The 14,896-nt window shown below is 48.3% G+C and overlaps 1 protein-coding gene across 3 annotated transcripts in view; it reads left to right on the top strand.

Annotated features, from left to right (window-relative positions):
* Window positions 1-342: 342 nt before the first annotated feature.
* PTPRJ (protein tyrosine phosphatase receptor type J) overlaps window positions 343-14,896 on the top strand; it is a 191,438-nt gene continuing 176,884 nt past the window's right edge. For all 3 annotated transcript variants that reach the window (XM_045371851.3, XM_074013607.1, XM_074013605.1), the window contains exon 1: window positions 343-786. In XM_045371851.3, coding sequence (XP_045227786.2) covers window positions 349-786 — 438 coding nt within the window. In that variant the 5' untranslated portion in view covers window positions 343-348. The remainder of the gene's footprint in view (window positions 787-14,896) is intronic.

The raw sequence follows: 14,896 nt of genomic DNA, 5'->3' as shown, positions 1-14,896 counted from the left end.
CTGCCTACCCGAACCCGGCGCCGTGGACCGGGTGAGAGAAGGGGAGCCCGTCTTGAGGGGTGCCGGCTCGAGGCGCTAGAGCCACGGAGCCTGGTCCTGGGCTCGAAGTCCCAGGAATGTGGGAGGGCTGGGCGGAGGGGCGGGCGAGGCGGGGGCGCTTCCTCTGCCCGCGGGAGGAGAGCAGCGGCCGGCTCGGAGGGGGCGGGGGCAGCGGCGGGCGGCGGCGAGGGGCTGCGGAGCTCGGCAGCCGCCGGGCCGGCCGGGGCGGGAGGAAGCGATGAATATTCAGAGGGGGAGGGGAAGGGAGGGGGCCGAGCGCTCGCCGCGGCTCCCTGCAGCCCCAGCCGCATGACGCGCGGAGGAGGCAGCGGGAGCAGCCGCGGGAGCCGGGACCGGGGAGCCGCGCACTGGGGGTGGGCGCCGCTCGCTCCGCCCCGCGAAGCCCCTGCGCGCTCAGGGACGCGGCCCCCCCGCGGCAGCCGCGCCAGGCTCCGGCGTGTGGCCGCGGCCGCCGCCGCCGCTGCCATGTCCCCGGGGAAGCCCGGGGCGGGCGGAGCGGGGACGAGGCGGACCGGCTGGCGGAGGAGGAGGCGGAGGAGGCGGCAGGAGGCGGCGACGACGGTGCCCGGGCTCGGGCGCACGGCGGGGCCCGATTCGCGCGTCCCGGGCACGTTCCAGGGCGCGCGGGGCATGAAGCCGGCGGCGCGGGAGGCGCGGCTGCCTCCGCGCTCACCCGGGCTGCGCTGGGCGCTGCCGCTGCTGCTGCTGCTGCTGCTCCTGGGCCAGGTAAGCGCCGGGTGGGCTCGGGCGGGGGCCAGGAGGCTGGGGCGGGACTGGCATTGCCTGCACCTGCCTGGGAGTACCCCGCCTGGGGGGTTCCATGGAAGGGGGCGAGGGTCCGGATCCTCGGATCCCCCCTCTTGAAGGCGGCTTGCGGGGACCCCGGCCGGCCTCGCACGCCGGCGACCGAGCCCTTTTCCGGCTGCCCAGGATCAGGGGGAGGGAGGCGGGATCCGGGTTCCGCGGTGCCCGAGCCTCCCGGGGAAAGCCTCCGCGCGGGTTCCAGGCGGTCCCCGGCCCGGCTCTTCCCGGCGCTGGGCACATCTGGCCGGCACGGGCCCGGCTTGCCAGCCCGAGGCGGCCGGAGGGGGCGTGTTTGCGGAGGTCTGGGGACGCAGTGCCGGGCGGCCTGGCCGAGCCTTTGCCGACCGACCTCCGACCCGGCCTGCAGGGGCCCGAGGGGCGGCGGGGGCGCCAGGGCAGGGCCAGGAGCTGGGCAGTGGGGCCCTGGGCGAGGCACGGGACTCGGGGCCGAGGGCGCTGTTTCTGGGGAAAGTTCCCAGGCCGGGGAAAAGGTGGCCGAACGCTGGCTTTTCTCAAGGTAGCCGGCCCTTTTGGCGTCGTGCTTGATTTCATGGGTGTTTAATTCGTGCTTTGTGGGCGCCGGCTCCCCGTCCCCACCCCACCCCCGCCCTCTTGTCTTGCTTCACTTTTCGGATAATGCTGTCCCTGGCGTTTTGGTGACCGACCTTTCCCCTTCCTGGCATTTCCATAGGGGGTGAGGCAGGGCAGCTGAGGGGCATTCCCATTTCACAGATGGGGAACTGAGGAAGAGAAGTGAAAGAGCGGAGCACCCAGCCCGTGCCATGGGAGCTGAGCCAGCGGGCGCGTTCTCTCAGCCTCTGGAGCCTATCGGGGTTTGAACTCGCAGGGGAAGTGGCCTGGGGCTGCCCTGCTGTGCGTTTCTGCAAATGACCGTCTTGCTTGGTTTATACAGACACCATCTCTGAGGAAATGAGTTATTGACTGGGGATGGAACCTGGTTTCAGGGAAAACTTCTCCAGCTTGAATACAGGAGAGAGCAGAAGCATCTCCCTGGGGCAGAAATGCCGCCCAGCAGGCAGTAGGAGAAAGGGGCTTGGGCCTAGGGGCTGCGTGACCCTCGGCATCCAGGGGTCTCTCCTCGCAGTTTCCTCAGCAGGTTCTGCACAGGCTTTCCTGGGGGCCGGAAGGCAATGTGACCTCCTGCAGAGAACCTTGGAGTAGATGTCAGGAGACTGGCTCCAGGTCCAGGCCGCAGGGCTGGACTTCCTCTTCAGGCTCCTCTACCCTCAGTTAACAGCATCTGTAGAATGGGTGTAGCACCCCCTTCCCGATGGAATTGTTTGAGGGGCTTCCGCTGGCCAATGTCTAAAAGAGCTTTGTAAATATTAAGGGTTTCCAGATGGGATTCTCATTATTAAGGTACAGTGTGTGGGGGGGCTGTCTTCTCCCTGACCATGCAAGGAAATTCAGGGAAGCAGTGTCTGAAATTAAAAAAGCCTTGCATTTGAAGATTTCTTGTATCAAAGTTTATGCTAAAACAAACAAAAACCCCAAAAAACAAAAAACAGAAAACCTCCCAACTTAAAGCTTCATTTGTTTTTAAATATATATGTAATTTATTTTTTCGCTTCAGCAAAAAAAATTTTAAATTATAAATATAATTTTTTGTTTTGCTCCAGCCATACTGGTTGCTAGCTGTGCTTTCAATCAGCAAAAAGTTTCTTGGGTAAATTTATTGCTTGCTCAATCCTTCCTTGTATTTCATTAGCATATTGCCACTCTACACTTGTCCTGTATTTAAATATTTCCTTCCTCTATGGTTTGTTCTGTAGAACCTCAAAAGGACTCTCTTCTTTTTTTTTTTTTTTGGATACATTATGAAATAGGAAATCTAAAAGGCTCTCAGAAGAAGCATCTTCAAAATCCACATTCAGCAGTTCATTTTGATAATGGATATTTCAGGGAATCAGTGCCTTTTTGAGCTGGACCAGACTTTCAAGATAGCTGAAACCCCTCAGAGCTCTTAGATGAGGATATTGAGGTCCAGAGAAGACAGGGAGCAGGCAAAAGTCACCCAGCAAAGCATTAGAGAAGACAAGTTGGGAACCTGGGTCACCTGCCTGGGCCTTGTATTTTCAAAGTGCTGTTTTTTTTTTTCGTGTTTTCACTTTGATCTTACTTTTAATGATAGCGACATATCACTGTGTCTTCTCAAAACGGTGAGTGTGAATGGAATTTTTCAAAGTCGAATCAAATTTGAGATACTTCTGAAGTTTGTTTAGGAAACAAGAGTATGTGACTACCTTCCTAAAAGCCGACTGGTTTTCTGAGGCCTGGATTGTGTGTGTATGTGCTTGTGTGTGTGTTATAAAATGGAATCAACTCTACCAGGTTAAACAAATGGACAAGTCATGGAAAAGACACAGCTCTGTTTGGACATTAATAAGGGCGGATGTGGAAGCTGGAAAGCTGAGATGCTGGTAGGCTCAGTACTTCGCAGGCCCGGAAAAGCAGTTTTTGAACTGGCATCTCATTCCCCTTTTCTAAGACAGGAAGGACGGTCAGAAATGATTCCAACATGAGGACTTTGCTGGTTGCAGTGTCTGACTCCTCCCATTCTCATAGCAGTTTTGCACACTAGTTTTGGTTTGTGGGTATGTTTTAGGCAATGTGACAAAGCAGATTTCCTCCTGCTTCCTTCTCTTGAGAAATTTAATCCTGACAGGTTCTTTAAGAAATCAGCTTGATGTGGGCTGATTTTAAAAGAATAAATGAAAAAAAAGCTGGTGACTAATAGCTGTTTTATTGGTCTTGTAGTGTTTTGGTTTTGTTTTATCTTCACTTTCTTGTTTCCTAGTGAATAATAACTGGGTTTATTATCTATCATGGCTAATCCTTAAGCCTGATTCCTTACCTGTTCCATCCAGAGTACAAAATATGTTTTGACTCCTCTTTAAACTGCTTGTTAGATTCTCATATGAGTGACTTTAAATATTTTTGTTTTGCTTCAGAACAACGGGAAAACCAGATGATTATGTTTTGTTTGCAGACAGTTTACGAAAACAGAGCAAATTGGTTTATGGTTAGACGGTGACTTTGAGCTGACTTTAAGTTCGGCCCCAGGATAAAGATAACCGTGGAATACCCAAGCTTTCCTAAGCAGTGAGGATCCTGGCTTCCGAATGAGCAATTTTGGTCAGGAAAGGGGTTATTTAGCTCCTAAAAGTAATTTTTGCTTGGGGTTGGGGCTGAGGCAGAGTGGCTGAATGACCGTAGGCCTGGGTGTAGCCAGAGGATCATCAGTAATTACTTCTCAGTTCATTCACTTCTTGGGCTAGGGAATTATTTTGAGTGCAGGATAAGAGGCAATTTTCTGTGTATTTCCCTTCTAATATAATGCCACTGATGATATTATAATTAATAGGTAACATTATGCATGACAGGCACTGTGCTAAGGGTTTTAATGCATTATCTCATTTGGCCATTTCAGAAATACCAAGAGATAGGTGCTGTTGTTTTTTTTTTTTTTGAGAGGGAGTCTCACTCTGTCACCCAGGCTGGGTGCAGTGGTGCAATCTTGGCTCACCACAACCTCCACCTCCTGGGTTCAGTTGATTCTCTTCCCTCAGTCTCCCGAGTAGCTGGGATTACAGGCATGTGCCACCACACCTGGCTACTTTTTGTATTTTTAGTAGAGACGGGGTTACATCATGTTGGCCAGGCTGGTCTTGAACTCCTGACCGTAGGTGATCTACCTGCCTTGGCCTCCCAAAAGTGCTGGGATTACTGGCGTGAGTCGCTGTGCCCCACTTTTTTTTTTTGTTTGTTTGTTTTTGAGATGGAGTCTAGCTCTGTTGCCAGGCTGGAGTATGGTGGCGTGATCTCAGTTCACTGCAACCTCTGCCTTACCGGTTCCAGGGACTCTGCTGCCTCAGCCTCCCAAGTAGCTGGGATTACAGGCACGTGCCGCCAAGCCCAGTTAATTTTTAATTTTTGGATTTTTATTAGAGACAGGGTTTCAACATGTTTGCCAGGATGGTCTTGATCTCCTGACCTCATGATCCACCCACCTTGGCCTCCGAAAGTGCTGGGATTACAAGCGTGAGCCACCGCACCCAGCCTAGTTTTGTTTTTAAGAGACAGGGTCTTGCTTTGTCACCGAGGCTGGAGTGCAGTGGTGCAAACGTAACTCACTGCAACCCCAACGTCCTGGGCTCAAGGGCTCCTCTCGTTTCAGCCTCTCAAGCTGGGACTAAAGGCGTGTGCTACCATTCCTGGCTAATTTTTTTTTTTTAATTGAGATGGTGTCTCGCTATGTTGCCCAGTCTGGTCTTGAACTCCTGGGCTCAAGTGATCTGCCAGTCTTGGCTTCCTAAAGTGTTGGGATTACAGGCATGAGCCACTGCACCCAGCCATATTTTTATTTTATCTGAGAGAAGATTGAGGTTCAGAACTTAATTGTATACTTCTGGAATCTCCACAGAGAAATTAAAAAAAAAAAAGACAAAAATAATTTACTGTAGATGCATAACTACTACGTGGCAGAGCCAGGGATGATGTCTCCACTGCCCCAATTTACCGTCCTGTGTTGTAAAAAGTCATGGAGAAGTTTTTCTGTGGGCAGCTAAGAGATGAGGCGACGGCCGGGTGCGGTGGATCAGGCCTGTAATCCCAGCACTTTGGGAGGCCAAGACGGGCGGATCACAAGGTCAGGAGATCGAGACCATCCTGGCTAACACGGTGAAACCCCGTCTCTACTAAAAAAGGCGGGCGCCTGTAGTCCCAGCTACTCGGGAGGCTGAAGCAGGAGAATGGCCTAAACCCGGGAGGCGGAGCTTGCAGTGAGCTGAGATCCAGCCTCTGCACTACAGCCTGGGCGACAGAGCGAGACTCCATCTCAAAAAAAAAAAAAAAAAAAAAAAGAGAGAGAGAGGAGGCGACAGACATGTATTTATTTATTTATTTATTTTTGAGATGAAGTCTCATTCTATTGCCTGGCCTGGGGTGCTGTGGCGTGATCTCAGCTCACTGCAATCTCCACCTCCTGATTTCAAGTGATTCTCCTGCTTCAGCCTCCCGAGTAGCTGGGATTACAGATGTGCGCCACCATGCACAGCTAATTTTTGTATTTTTAATAGAGATGAGGTTTCACCATGTTGGCCAGGCTGATCTTGAACTCCTGACCTCAGGTGATCCGCCCACCTCGGCCTCCCAAAGTGGGATTACAGGCCTGAGCCACCGCACCTGTCCCAGATATTTTTTAGACAGTCTTGGTGTGTTGCCCAGGCTGGACTCGAACTCTTGGGCTCAGTTGATCTTCCCACCTCAGCCTCCCAAGTAGCCAGGACTACAAAGACATGCTACCTTTATTTTGGGTTCTTTGTGTCCTAAACCCTGTATAATCTGCTCCATTTGTAACACAGAGAACCCAGGTGCCTCCTTCCTGCTTATATTTCTTTGGGGCCTCAGTTTACAAGGCAAGTCTGCCTTTGTGGAGATAGATTGGGGTCTGGGATGGAAAGACTTGGGTTTGGGTCTTTTCTCAGCCACTTAGTAGCTGCATAAACTCAGCAAGTCACTTAACTTCTGTGACTTCTCATTTCCTTATCTGGAAAATGGGACTAACACTTCCTGCTTCACTGGGTGGTTGAGAGGATCAAATGAGATGGAAGAGGAATTGCTACGTAACACCTAAAGCAAGGCCCATCTGCTAGTTGTGGCTGCTGCTTTTACTTGGAGAGAAGAAATGAGGCCCCAGATCATTAGTTCATATCACTTTTTTTTTTTTTTTTTTTTAAGAGGAAGTCTCACTCTGTTGCTCGGGCTGGAGGGCATGGCACGATCTCCGCTCTCTGTAACCTCCACCTCCCGGGTTCAAGCAATTCTCCTGCCTCAGTCTCCCAAGTAGCTGGGACTACAGGCACGTGCCATCACGCCTGGCTAATTTTTGTATTTTAGAGACGGGGTTTCACCACATTGGCCAGGCTGGTCTTGTCCTGACCTCAGGCGATTCACCTGCCTTGGCCTCCCAAAGTGCTGGGTTACAGTCTGAGCCACCGCGCCTGGCCCATATGACAAATATTTATGAAGTGTTTTCCACAGAGTGGTGTGGAATAACCCTGGGTGTGTGCAAGATGAACTGAGCTCAGTCACAATACTTTTTTTTTTTCCTAATGTTAAGAATTATTGGCTGGGCAGGGTGGCTCATTCCTGTAATCTCAACTTTGGAAGGCAGAGGTGGGAGGATCGGGTGAGCCCAGGAGTTTGAGACCAGCCCGGACAACAAAGTGAGGTCTTGTCTATAAAAAAAATTAGCTGGGCATGGTGGTGTGGACCTGTGATCCCAGCTACTTGAGAGGCTGAGTTGGGAGGATGGCTTGAGCCCTGGGAGGTTGAAGCTGCAGTGAACCTTGATAGTGCCACTGTACTCCATCCCGGGCAACAGAGTGATACCCTGTCTCAAAAAGAAATAAAAAATAGTTTATTTTAGGGGGTCTTAATAAAGAATGACCTCCTAAAAGTCCATGATTTTATAGTTCGAATGAGGTGAAATGTGGTATCATGATAAATTTGTTTAAATATGATAAAAAGTTGGTCTAAAGAAAAACATTGAGTCAATATTATTTTATTAAATAATAAAAAATGTTAGTATGATGTGGTTATGATCAGATTGTAAAGATGATCAGTTGCTGAAGTCTGGGGGACAGGCACTGAGCAGAGGCCGTGGTGGGGAACAGGAGCCTGTCTTCATGGGTCTTACTGGTCACTGGGCAATACAACTCAGATCACACCAACCAACCAGTCACAGTTGTGATGTAGGATGTGACTGTGAATGACATCCCTGCTGCCCCCTTCAGAGAAAGGGCTGCCACTTGCCAGAGAAGGAATGGTGATGCGAGGGACAGCCAGTCCCTAAGTGGAGATCCCTGGAAGTGGTGAATATTTCAGACCAGAGAAGCCCAGAGCAATTTTGTTACCACTCTGTATGGCTGGTTTTCCAGTGGCTTTACTGGTGACCCCTCGGAGGATAGGGGCTGTAGGAAGTTTGTTATTACTTCCTTATTAGTGATAGCTGCAGTCATCCTATTGTCTCAGAATTTCCCTGGCATGTAAATGCCAGGATGAGGATGAGGGGTAGGGGTAAGCAGAGGCGGGCGGGGGGGGGGCATTTTGAAAACGAAGCAGTGTCAGCTCCCACAGAAGGTCTAATTTTAAACATGCAAATAATTTTCAGTTCCACTTTTCCTTCTTCCTGTTAGAGGGAAGCTGTCCCCTGTTGCCATTTCTGAAACTTGGGCGGACAATGTCGTTATTGTGTTACAAACGACCTGCGTCTTCAGGGCAGGAGTTGGGTGATATTTTTCCGGATGCCTGTGCCAGGGTCTAGCCCAGTGTTATCTCGTGGTTTCTGAGTAAATGAGTGAGTGAATATTCAAACTTCACATCACTATGGAGCCTATAACACAGTGGTTTTGAATCTTTCTTAAGGGGAAGAGAAGAGGTACAAGACCCTTAGAGAGTGTAGAGAGTGTGTAAAAGGGAAGAATCCTTCCCCAGAAGGGAATGCACATACTTCCAATATTGTATCCAATTTCAGGAGGTTTTTTTTTTTTTTTTTTTTTTTTTTTTGAGACGGAGTCTCGCTCTGTCGCCCAGGCTGGAGTGCAGTGGCCGGATCTCAGCTCACTGCAAGCTCTGCCTCCCGGGTTTTTACGCCATTCTCCTGCCTCAGCCTCCCGAGTAGCCGGGACTACAGGCGCCCGCCACCTCGCCCGGCTAGTTTTTTGTATTTTTTAGTAGAGACGGGGTTTCACCGTGTTAGCCAGGATGGTCTCGAACTCCTGACCTCGTGATCCGCCCATCTCGGCCTCCCAAAGTGCTGGGATTACAGGCTTGAGCCACTGCGCCCGGCCGGTTTTTGTTTTTTGAGACATGGTCTCAGTTTGTACCCCAGTGTGGAGTGCAGTGATGTGATCTTGGATCTCGGCTCTCTGCTGCCTCCGCCTCCTGGGCTCAAGTGATCCTCCCACCTCAGCCCTCCAAGTAGTTGGGACTATAGGCATGAGCCACCATGCCCAGCTAATTTTCGTATTTTTTGTAGAAATGAGGTTTCACCATGTTGCCCAGACTGGTCTCGACGACCTGAGGTCAAGCAGTCCACTCACCTTGGCCTTCTAAAGTGCTAGGATTACAGGCGTGAGCCACTGTGCCCAGCTTCATAGACTCTTTAAAAACAGTCCATGAAGCCCAGGTTAAAAAACCTCCAATCCGAAATTGTATAAGGTTAGAAAATTACTGGTCCTCTTCAAAGAGAACCACTGTGGGTATCCTTGGTTTCTTTCCAGGAAAAAAAAAAAAAAGAGAAAATTTCTAGGTGATACACACAAATATCTATATTCACCTTTTTTTTTGTTACTTTAAAGGTAGCATTATATATACATTGTTCTCTACATAGCATTTTAATTTATTAAGATATCTTGGAGAGTATTTCTTGCCTGTACCTATAGCTATGCCTTATTCTTATAAATGAATGGCTAGTTTTTTTTTTTTTTTTTTTGAGATGGAGTCTCACTCTGTCTCCCAGGCTGGAGTGCAGTGGCACGATCTTGGCTCACTGCAACCTCTGTCTCTCAGGTTCAAGGAATTCTCCTGCCTCAACCTCCTGAGTAGCTGGGATTACAGGTACGTGTCACCACACCTGGCTAATTTTTGCATTTTTAGTAGAGACGGGGTTTCACCATGTTGGTCAGGCTGGTCTCAAACTCCTGACCTCAAGTGATCCACCCACCTCGGCCTCCCAAAGTGCTGGGATTACAGATGTGAGTCACCATGGCTGACCATGACTAGTGTTTTCATGTGTGGATTTACTACAATTTATTTGACCATTCTCCTATCAATAGATACTTTAGTTGTTTTAGTACACCTCCCTGTCCTGTCACAAATCATGCTTCCTCATGTCTCTGGTTGATATTTCTTGTAACCTTCACAAGTGTATCTGTAGAGTAAATTTCTAGTTTCAGGGTTACAGGATTGGAAGATGCATGCATTTACAAGTGTGATCGCTGTTGTCAGGTTGTCCTCCAGAAGTGTCACCTCAGTTTGTACCTGCATCCATAGGTTTGCAGAGTGTCTGTTTCTCCATACCTTCTCACCTGAAATGAGAATTTTTACATGTGTGCTAGTCTGAAAGGTGAAAAATTGTATCTTGTTTGTTTATTTTTATTTTTTATTTATTTTTTGAGACGGAGTCTCGCTCTGTCGCCCAGGCTGGAGTACAGTGGTGCGATCTCCGCCTCCCAGGTTCAGGCCATTCTCCTGCTTCAGCCTTCCGAGTAGCTGGGACTGCAGGCGCCCATCACCACGCCCGGCTAATTTTTTATGTTTTTAGTAGAGACAAGGTTTCACCGTGTTAGCCAGGATGGTCTCCATCTCCTGACCTCATGATCCACCCGCCTCAGCCTCCCAAAGTGCTGGGATTACAGGCGTGAGCCACCGTGTCCGGCCATATCTTGTTATTTTTATTTGTATCTTTAATTTTGAGTTAGTTGAGTTTTTTGGTCATTTGCCTGTGCTGCTTCTTTTTTTTTCTTGTTTTCTTTCTTTCTTTTTTTTTTTTTTTGAGACGGGGTTTTGCTCTTGTTGTCCAGGCTGGAGTGCAATGGTGTGATCTTGGCTCACTGCAACCTCCACCTCCCAGGTTCAAGTGATTCTCCTGCCTCAGCCTTCCAAGTAGCTGGGATTACAGGCGTGCGCCACCACGCTCAGCTAATTTTTTGTATTTTTAATAGAGCTGGGATTTGTTCCTTAAGAACAATGTTGGCTAGGCTGGTCTTGAACTCCTGATCTCAGGTGACCCACCTGCCTCGGCCTCCCAAAGTGCTGAGATTATAGGCGTGAGCCACTGTGCCCGGCCCCATTTTTTGTTTTTTGGTTAACTCCCTGTTCATTAAAAAACAAACAAACAAACAAAAAAAAACTGTATCTATAGATACAGAGATATAGATATAATCTTTGTTTTTAATTTGTATAAGCTCTTTGGAAATTAGTCCTTTGATTGTCATTTGTATTGCAAACACATTTCCCCTCCCGATTATTTTAGATGTAGCCCTTGTTCCTCAGGAACTCAGAGATCAATAAGACCCTAGTGTGGTGAAGAGAGCATAGAATTTGGAAGAGAACTCCTTGGTTGGAGTCTTGGCTCTACCACCTCATTAGCTGTGTGATCGTGGACAGGTATCTTGACCTTTCTGATCCTTGCTGTTCATATTCCAAAAATGCTAATAATAGGAGTACCTCTGACACAGGGTAGTTGGAGAAGTTACGTGTGATCATATTATGCTAAAATTCCTTGTAAATGGATATGGAAACATAAAGACAGCATTTTACAAAATACCACGAGGTATTCCCTTTACTGAAGAGTTAGATCAGAAGAGTATTTCTGATCGTGCCACTGCATTCCAGCCTGGGCAACAGAGTGAGACTCCATCTCAAAAAAAAAAAACTAACTAAAAAACACTAGCCAGTCATTTATAAGAATGAGTTACAGCTGTAGGTGCAGGCGGGAAATATTCTCCAAGATATCTGAATAAATTAAAAGGCTATGTAGAGAACAATGTATATATAATGTTACCTTTAAAGTAACAAAAAAAGGTGAATATAGATACTTGTGTATCAGAAGAGAGAGGTATTCCATTTACTGAAGAGTTAGGGCAAAGGCCATAACATCATAATTATCAATAATTATGAATTGTCAAAATTATGCCATGAAACCTCTTTTTTTTTGAGATGGAGTCTCGCTCTGTCGCCAGGCTGGATTGCAGTGGCATGATCTTGGTTCACTGCAACCTTTGCCTCTGAGGTTCAAGCGATTCTCCTGCCTCAGCCTGGGGTTACAAGTGTGCGCCACCATGCCTGGCTAATTTTTGTAGTTTTAGTAGAGACAGAGTTTCATCATGTTGGCCAGGCTGGTCTCGAACTCCTGACCTCAAGTGATCTGCCTGCCTTGGCCTCCCAAAGTGTTGGGATTACAGGCATGAGCCACCACACCCAGCCCCATGAAACCTCTTAAATTGGGTTTGAGATTAAATCCACGATGGATTGTGTGTATTACAGATACACACACAGACACACAAAAATGTATTAAAATGTATAATAGGAAGCAGTGGAACTTCCCTGATAGCACAATTTAAATATTTCCTTTTTGACAAATGTGCATGGTTGAATAAATTAAGTGACCACCAGTCGTGACTGAAGAGTGGCCAGTGGCTCTTCCTAGCCCCAAAGGAACACGGGGATATTGACTGTGTCCCTTTAAAAAAAATACCATAGAGCTCTGTTTGCATTGGTTTGAGCATTTCTCTTTATCAGAGACCTGGCCAGCTCTGGCTATGGCTGCCTCCTGTCTCTCAGTACATTTTCTGTGGGGTCAAGAGGAGTTATTTTAAGCCACCAATGGGAAAGTTTAAAGACATAATCCTTGGCTGTAATTGCGGGAGATGGGAGGCTGAGAGACTGTGCCGACTTGCCACCTGTTTCCACGGCAGCAAGGTGATTGTGCATTTCCTGCTGCTGGCCGAGGCGCCAGCGCATTTTCATGTCATTGTGTCATGGGGAAGTTTTCCTGTCTCACTGAGAGCACACCGGGCTCGTGGTCTTGTTCCTGTGGCCAGGACATGGAGAACTATGGCGAGATTGTTCTGGGTGTGAAGGGAAATTGCTGGCCAGTGCTTTACGCACGGGCTTTGGAGTCAGACGCAGCTTCTCCACCTACCTGTGTGACCTTGGGCCCATCCTTCTAATGCTTGGAGTCTCTTCTATCCTCATCTGTTTAATGGGGACAACAAGAATCCCTACTTTATAGGATTGCTGTGGAAGATTAAATGGATCTGCATGACAAATGCTTAGCATGAAAAAAACCCCTCAACAGATATTTTTTTTTGAGACAGAGTCTCACTTTGTCGCCCAGGCTGGAGTGCGGTGGCGCGATTTCGGCTCACTGCAAGCTCCGCCTCCTGGGTTCACACCATTCTCCTGCCTCAGCCTCCCAGTAGCTGGGACTGCAGGCGCCCGCCACCACACCTGGCTAATTTTTTTTTGTATTTTCAGTAGAGATGGGGTTTCACCTTGTTAGCCAGGATGGTCTCGATCTTCTGACCTCGTGATCCGCCCGCCTCGGCCTCCCAAAGTGCTGGGATTACAGGCGTGAGCCACTGCGCCCGGCCTCCCTCAACAGATATTGGCTGCTGTTTTATTATCTTGTTTTGCTGAGACACTGGCATAATTTACAATTTAAAAAATTAAAGGCCGGGCGCGGTGGCTCAAGCCTGTAATCCCAGCACTTTGGGAGGCCGAGATGGGTGGATCACGAGGTCAGGAGATCGAGACCATCCTGGCTAACATGGTGAAACCCCATCTCTACTAAAAAATACAAAAAACTAGCCGGGCGAGGTGGCGGGCGCCTGTAGTCCCAGCTACTCAGGAGGCTGAGGCAGGAGAATGGCGTAAACCCGGGAGGTGGAGCTTGCAGTGAGCTGAGATCCGGCCACTGCACCCCAGCCTGGGCGACAGAGCAAGACTCCGTCTCAAAAAAAAAAAAAAAAAAAAAAAAAAAATTAAAAAAAAAAAATTTAACCTTATACTATAGTTTACAAGGCCCTTTCACATATATGAGCTTGTTCAATCCTCACAACATCCTTGAGTTTGTCATCGTTATTCCCGTTAAAAAAGGTATGACTCAGAGTGGCTATAATTGACTTGTCCAATTCAGGTGTCATCTGTCTTTTGCACGATAATAATAGTGTACATTCATAGTATAGGCCACCTCTTTTTTTTTTTTTTTGAGACAGAGTCTTACCCTGTTGCTCAGGCTGAAGTGCAGTGGTGCGATCTCAGCTCACTGCAACCTCCGCCTTCTGGGTTCAAGCTATTCTTGTGCCTCAGCCTCCTGAGTAACTGGCATTACAGGTGCCCGCCCACCACGCCTGGCTAATTTTTGTATTTTTAGTAGAGATGGGGTTTCACCATGTTGGCCAGGCTGGTCTGGAACTCCTGACCTCGTGGTCTGCCCGCCTTGGCCTCCCAAAGTGCTGGGATTACAGGCATGAGCCACCGCGCCCAAGTATAGGCCACTTTTAAGAATTACTCAAGAGTTAGCTTATAAGAGGTGAATCAGTGGAGTCCTCCAGTTTGGTTCACACATAATTATTAGGTTGAACTGCATAAAATTACTGTTTTTGGTCCTGTGAATATTAGTATTTGTATATGGTTCCAATCTAATATGTTCCAGAAAGTACACACTTAAAGTGAAGTTTGGAAAACCAAATCATAGACTTACATACTCTAAGGTGGTGTATTTGAAACTGTGGGATGTAAAATCCATTTAGTGAGTTATGACCAGCATTAAGAAAATGGTAGAATATCAGAGTTTGCTGGTAAGTATTGTAAAAATATTAGAGTTTGCTGGTGAGTATTGTGTCATAAAACTCATTTCAGTTATATATGTGCGCGTGTGTGTGGTGTGTATGTGTACTAAATTGCATATAAAATGAATTTCTTATCGTGGGTTCAACTGTCGCCAGAAAACACTGGAAGTCACTTCCAGGGAAGGGAATGGTGGAAAATGCCTGGTGGGGGATGGAGGTGGATTGTTTCCAGAGACAGTAAAAAAAACCAGTATAAAGTCCCTAGTTATGCATTGTCAGTGTCTCTGTGTGTACCTGGAAACCATCCTGCAGCAGGTGGTGCAGGAAGAACCATTCTCGAGAGGTACTTCAGGAAGGGAAGTGGGCCGACTGAAAGCTTTGGAGGCCTGCCTTTAAATAGCTGCTTTTCTGGAAACTTCGGGCGACCAGCCTAGTGAACAAGCTATGGGTCAGAGTTGTGTTTTCCTTGGGTAAATGGGTTTGGTAGAGAGCTAGCACTACTGCATTTGTAGTTTATTTGTTTTCTTTTTGAGGTGAGTCTCGCTCTGTCACCCAGGCTGGGGTACAGTGTTGTGATATCGGCTCCCTGCAGCCTCCACCTCCCAGGTTCAAGTGATTCTCCTGCTTCAGCCTCCCGAGAAGCTGGGATT

This window comes from Macaca fascicularis, chromosome 14 (genome assembly GCF_037993035.2).
Source record: "Macaca fascicularis isolate 582-1 chromosome 14, T2T-MFA8v1.1".
Classification (NCBI taxonomy): domain Eukaryota; kingdom Metazoa; phylum Chordata; class Mammalia; order Primates; family Cercopithecidae; genus Macaca; species Macaca fascicularis.
The sequence above is the reverse complement of the archived record's forward strand: the minus strand, read 5'-3'. Positions and strand labels throughout refer to the sequence as shown.